Here is a 6,458-nt window from a genome sequence, read left to right as displayed (position 1 = left end):
ATGTGACATGGACAAGAGAGGGGGCCATGTTCACAAAGATATGATGATGATGCTTATGATGATAATTTTTATGATGATAGTTTTTGTGATGACGATGTTTGAATATTTTTATGGTATATGATGCATGATAACGATGTATGATGATGACGTTAAGTGCAATGTACGACGATGTATGTATATGACGTTGTATGAGTCTTACGATAAGATTATGTTTTGTTGTGTTTTTCTGTCTGTTATATGTACTTCCTTACTGGGATTTTAGCTCACCCCCTTAATTTTTCTTCCAAGTAGCAAATAGGGTTTCTCTTTGGCACACATGGTGATGTGGGGAGTTCCGACCGTCAGGGAGTGTATGGCGTGGGCGTATCCTATGGGCGAGCTAACGATCAGCTTAACGCCAATTTCTATAGAACGATGTTATGTCTTATTTTAAATGTTTCAAAACTTATCAGTGAGACTTGAACTATATTTTTTTTAACGTTGAATGAGAACTTTTATTTTGTTTTAAAACTATTGGGCCCAACTTGCATGTTTTAGCAAGGCCCCACTGGGATTTTCATATAATAAGTGGTTTTCTTCTTTAAGTTTATATGCATGTAAATGTTTTACAAAGTATTAGTTTAAGGGCGTTTCACAAATGGTATCAGAGACGGTCGTCCATGTTTCCAAGGACCCTCCCCATACATGCTAAAGACGGGAAAATCTCACTTCACCGTGTCGTAAGTATTTGTTTTATGTGCTATTACTTGTTTATGTTTTTATTTAATTTTATAGTTTTGTTACTGCAGTATAGTAAGATGCCTCCTGTTATAAAAACCACTAAGAAACAACTACTTAAGGAAATCCGCGCAATACCCAAGGTCCAGCTTGACGAGGACCCCTACAATTGGAGAATTGCGGTGTTGAAAACAACGGCGGTGGTCCGCGATCGTATTCAAGGAATCATGAACAAAAGAGAAGCCTTACTATGGCCTAGAGAGCAATACTGGGTGTTAAGGGAAGCACTGTCGGTATACTCTGAGGTCCTTCTCCAATTATACATAGCATGACACGACGTCATTCAATATTGTCTTACGTTTCCAAGTATTATTATAAGTGGTATATATTTTATGCAAGTAATGAATATAGTAACATGCTATGCTTGATTGTTTATTTGTATCTAAGTGATAAATGTTAAAGCATGCTATTGATATATGTGGTTTAGGAAATTGAGTTATTATTTCGTAGGGGAAAATTTCATGTTGTTCATATGCCATGGGTTTCGGCATACACTTATTTTTTGAGATTGATGTTTCTTTAAAGATGTTTGATAATAGTGTAAAAAAATGAATTTTTATAAAAAAAAACAACCATGTGGTAAAATCTTTAGTTCCGTTTTATGATTTAAAGTGAGAATTTTAAAGGCCTACAAGGTTTGAGACAAGATTTTTTTCAAAGTTTAAAAGTTGTTTTGGTATTGGCAATGAGATCCAAGCAATTTTGTTTGATACTATGGTGTTTGAATGATTGTAATCTTGCTTTATAAACTTGTTTGGAGGAGCTTAGAATTTTCGGCATAGTGGTATTATTAAGAATATTAAATAGTTCATAATGCTTTGAAATAGTTTGGCGAACCATGTGTTTTCTATAACATGTCTAAAAATGCTAAGAAATGTACTTTTGAATGAATGACAAATTTTCATGGCCCATGCAAATGTAAATGTAGTTTTGTGTAATTATGTATAAATTATGTGAAATTGAGACAAGTTGTTTGTCTTTAATTCTAGGCTCTTTGTGAAGGAGTGTTGATATTTATGTGCTTGGACTTGAGGTAAGGAAGTTATATAGATTTCATTTCATTATGTTGATGTTATGTTTAGCCTTTCCTTGAGTTTTATGCTTGTTGTTTGCAAAGAGAAAATGCTACAACATTATGGTTATTATTTCTGAGTTATATGATGCTGCCAGGATGCTACAACATTCACTGTTAGTTATTTATGAATTATATGTTGCTGCTAGAATGCCTCAACATTCACTGTTTGATATTTTTGGGTTTCATGGTGCTACTAGAATGCTATAGCATCGACTGATTATTAATTTTGGAATAAATACCACTAATTTGATGCTACATCATTGAACAGTTTGATTTATGAAATTAGAGGTTCCTGAATTTAAACGCTACAATATTTTATATGTTGCTGAATATGAATGCTACAACATAGTTTTATGTGTTATGGTAAGTTTATGATTTGTGACTATGTTGTGTATTGACATGCTACTAAGGTATGATGTAGCATTAAAACAGAAATGTTACTAAGGTATGACGTAAAATTTGTTCTACTAAGGTATGACGTAACACTTGGGGCAGACGTTCCCACAGATGTTGCTTGAGGGAAGGCCAAATAGGGGACAAGTCCCACGGTCATTATGTATTATGTATGCAACATATATATTATGTTAGAGAAATGGACTCTTATCATAAGTTCCACAAGATTTAAAAAGGGACGAGTTCTGCAAGATTAAAAAGGGACGAACCCCACAAGATAAAAAGGGACAGTCCCACAAGATTAAAAAAGGGACAAGTTCCACAAGTCTAAAAGTTGCACGAACCAAAGAAGACAAACCCACAAATGTTATGAATGTTCTTTGAATATTATGTATGAGTAATGATAATGCTAAGATGATTATGAATAATATATATATATATATATAGAGTTTTCTGTTTATGATACTGATGATATGTCAGGTGGTGACAATGATATGGTAGACAACTACAAATGTTTGCGATTATGTTATGATCATATATATTTGTCATGGGCTCTTCTGTTTGGCGAGTACAAATGTTGTTGTATATGTTGTTCTGAATGTCAATGCACGGAAGTAAATGATTAGAATGAGTTGTATTTTCTCTTGTTTAGATTATGTTTATGATACGTTATGATATGCATGTTATGAATGTATATGTATGCTATAGATGAACTATGTACGTAGGAACTCTTTGATCTTATATGCTGTATGCTATTTGTTGCACTTCCTTTGTGGGTTTTTTTAGCTCATCCCCTTACTTTTCCTCTGCAGGTATCTACTTAGTATTGATTGATTTTATATGTGGAGCACGATGTGGTGGGACTAACCCATTGTGAAAGTGTGTACTACTATGATGGGTCATACTACCGAAGAAAATATCCTGGAACGCCATAGTTTTTATGTTTTCAGTTTTCAGCTTTGTGTTATTCAAGAGAATTGTAATTTGTTTCGTACAATTTAATTTATTTTCCAAAGTGTATTTTGTTTTCGAAAATCGGATCCCACCCAAATGTTATTTTAGAATTTGTATTTTAAGAAATTTTCAAGTACAGTTTTCCTAGATATTGTAACACTTTAAGTCAAGAAATTTATTAGGCATTACATTAGTATAATCGCAAAATAAAGCTACTGTGAGATTTAATATAAAAGTAAAAAAAAAACAACTTGATTATAATGGAATTTAAACAATATGAATATAATTTACAATATTTATTAATGCAAATTACTCAGTAAGAAAAACACAAAGAACAACGATAACAAACCAAGCACATCAATAGAACACATAAAAGAAAGAAGAAGTAAAAACTTAATGAATCAAGTCTTGGTCTCTTGTTTGTTGAAAGTTGTTCATTATTAGGGCTTAGGGGGAGCAAGACCAGCCTTGAGTTTCTGAATGGTGTCAACGTCAGTCTTGAAAGAGATAGCCAAGACATTGTCATCCAAACCAGAGGCGAACAAAGTGTTTGGAAGAGACACGGTGCCGGCGTTGGCACTTCCGAAAGCCGAAACAGCCACAGCCGGATTCTGAGGATCAGAGTTGTACTGGAAATGCACCAATCCCTTGGGAAAGACGAAAATGTCACCAGCTTGTAGGGATTGGGTGTAGAGCTTATTGGCCGTGTCAACGAATCCAACTTCAAGACTGCCATCAGTGAGGAGGAGAAGCTCTGCGGAGCGAGGATGAGTGTGTGGCGGGTTAGTCGTCATGGCCGGGAACTGAAGAACAGCATATCCAACGCTTTGACCGTTGAGAGCCGGGAACTCTGCCATGCTTACTTTGGTGGCTTTAAAAATCGCGGGAGGGTCTGCTCCCATCAAGGATTCCAACCCAGTGAATGTGAAGAAGCTTCCATCGACGCCTTGGCTCGCATTTGCTGTAACTGGTACTACGAAATCTGTCAGGATATCTGGGTCCCCGGCCATTGTCATTTCAAGAAATCCAAAGCAGCTCACTATTACAAGTACCGAGAACACAGTGAGAGAGGAAGTCAAAGCCATGATCAATTTTTGAGCTTACCAAAAGTTTTAAGATTTCAGATTAGGATATTTCTTATGTGTTTTTGATACTATAAACGAAGCTATTTATAGATGGTCGGTAGATACAAGAGTAAGAGACATTAATATATATATGTATATAATTGTGAGGATTTGGACGTACTGTAGGGAGGCCGTTTTCTTGATTTGTGTAGATGGGAACAATGTAAATATTGTTCTTACAATTTACAGTTGTAGTCAACCGTTTTTCGTTATTTTTAAGGTGGGAAAACAGTCCCAAATTGATAAGTTATACGCACCAATCTTCATCATCACATAACAATTGGAATATAATAAAATAACATGAGCCAATTTTATAGTTAATGTAACATTTTAGAAAGAAAAAAAATGGCTTATCTGTTTGAGTTGTGTTATCAAATTGATTGTTAAAAATCAAATTGCACAATTCGGTTCCGTTTGGTTTGCTTCCGGGAAGAGGATGAAATGAGAATATATATATATATATTTATTTAATTTATTTGTTTGGTTACTATGTAACACATAATAATTTTATTTGTGAAATGGTTGTAATGGTTAGTAACTAGAAAACATAGTCGCCGCCACTACAATTGCGTCGGCAAAAGTCATGTTTTGCGTTGGCAAAAGCTTTATGATATTTCCCGATGCGCTTTCGCGTCGGCAAAAAGTGATGACGTACCCCGTCGATATATGACTTTTGCCGACGCAAAATGGACTGCGCCGGCAATTTTATCTTTTGGCGACGAAAAAATGCGCTGGGAAAAATAAGGATGTGCCGACGAAAAATTTGGTCGTGGGATTGTGGAAAACACTTTTAGCGGCGCAAAATTGCGCCGGCAAAGATGATTATTTTAGTGGTGCAAAATTGTGCCGGCAAAAGATGTGTCTTTTAGTGGCGCGTTTTTGTGCCGACAAAGGTGGATGTCTGTAGTGACACATTTTTGCGCCGGTAAAGGTTGAGACTTTTTCCGACGTAATTTTGCGTCGGTAAAAGTATTTTTTTAAATAATTTTTTTGATAATATTACTAATTTTATTTTCAATATATTAATATTAATTAATAAATTTTGATTTTAATATATTAATAATTATTTAATTTTTTAGTAATATTATTTAATTAGAAATAAAATTAAAATTTTATAATAATTAAAAAAAAATTATAACTATTAATATTTATTGTCTCCCCAAAACATGAAAATATAAAAGTAGTTTAGTAAATTAAATCTCTAATAAATTAAACTTTAAATAAATAAATAAAAAAGTTCTACAAATGTGTACTGTCCTCCTCATCATCCCCGCCCCTGTGAGCATCATCGTCCTCGTTCGTGTCCTGTTCTGGTAAGTCGACAGTAAAACCAGGAGTCAATACACCAACCTGCTTCAACAAAGCACTGAGCAGTACATCTTGACGCCGTTGACGACTCTCAAGTTTAGTCGTATACTTCTTTAGGTTATGATTTTCCAGCATAATGTCCTGAGTTTGCTGCAAAATGGTATCCACTTCAGGTGGCAATTGCCTGGACATTTGAGAAGTTGATGAAGATGCTGCCCTCTTTGCGCCAATTGCCTTCAACCTAGGAAACCCCCCAAACCCTTTCTTATAACGCGAGCAGGGTCCAAGGACATCTGTGACAATATCCATATCAGGCGGGAACTGACCATCGACATTATCGCCGACACAAGAAGCAGCAGATGATATAGGGGGCGTACTCTGTGATGCTCGACGCTTGGTCATCTCAGTCTGCACAATAAAAAGTACGTATCTCGAATTCCAATATAACATTATTTGAAAACCTAACTTATAAATTTTTAATATAACAACATATAAAATATAATTTTATTATCTATCTGCCAACATCCTATCATTAATGACTGCAGACCAGTGATTGAAAAAGAATGTAATTAATTTTGTTCCTGTATCAGGGAGCAAGTAGGCTAAAGTTAATTTGGTCATGAAAATCCATATCTAAATCACAATCATGAAGATATTGTTGATATACACAATAAGAGCAGTTAATTCCATTAATGGGGAATTTACGTCTCTAAACATATACATCAAATATATTTGCATGTTTGTGATTTAGATATGGATTTGCATGAACAAACTAGCTTAGCCCACAAGCTCCCTGATATGGGGACAACATTAGTTACATTCTTTGT

The 6,458-nt window shown here is 34.8% G+C and overlaps 1 protein-coding gene across 1 annotated transcript; it reads right to left on the bottom strand.

Moving 5' to 3' along the window:
• Positions 1 to 3,639: 3,639 nt before the first annotated feature.
• LOC133790033 (germin-like protein 9-3) lies at positions 3,640 to 4,284 on the bottom strand. Its single transcript, XM_062227637.1, has one exon. It carries the CDS (start codon positions 4,282 to 4,284, stop codon positions 3,640 to 3,642), a length of 645 nt encoding a protein of 214 aa, XP_062083621.1.
• Between the last annotated feature and the right edge of the window lie 2,174 nt (positions 4,285 to 6,458).

Source organism: Humulus lupulus, chromosome 7, assembly GCF_963169125.1.
Source record: "Humulus lupulus chromosome 7, drHumLupu1.1, whole genome shotgun sequence".
In the NCBI taxonomy this organism is placed as follows: domain Eukaryota; kingdom Viridiplantae; phylum Streptophyta; class Magnoliopsida; order Rosales; family Cannabaceae; genus Humulus; species Humulus lupulus.
This window is presented reverse-complemented; position numbering and strand designations above follow the sequence as displayed.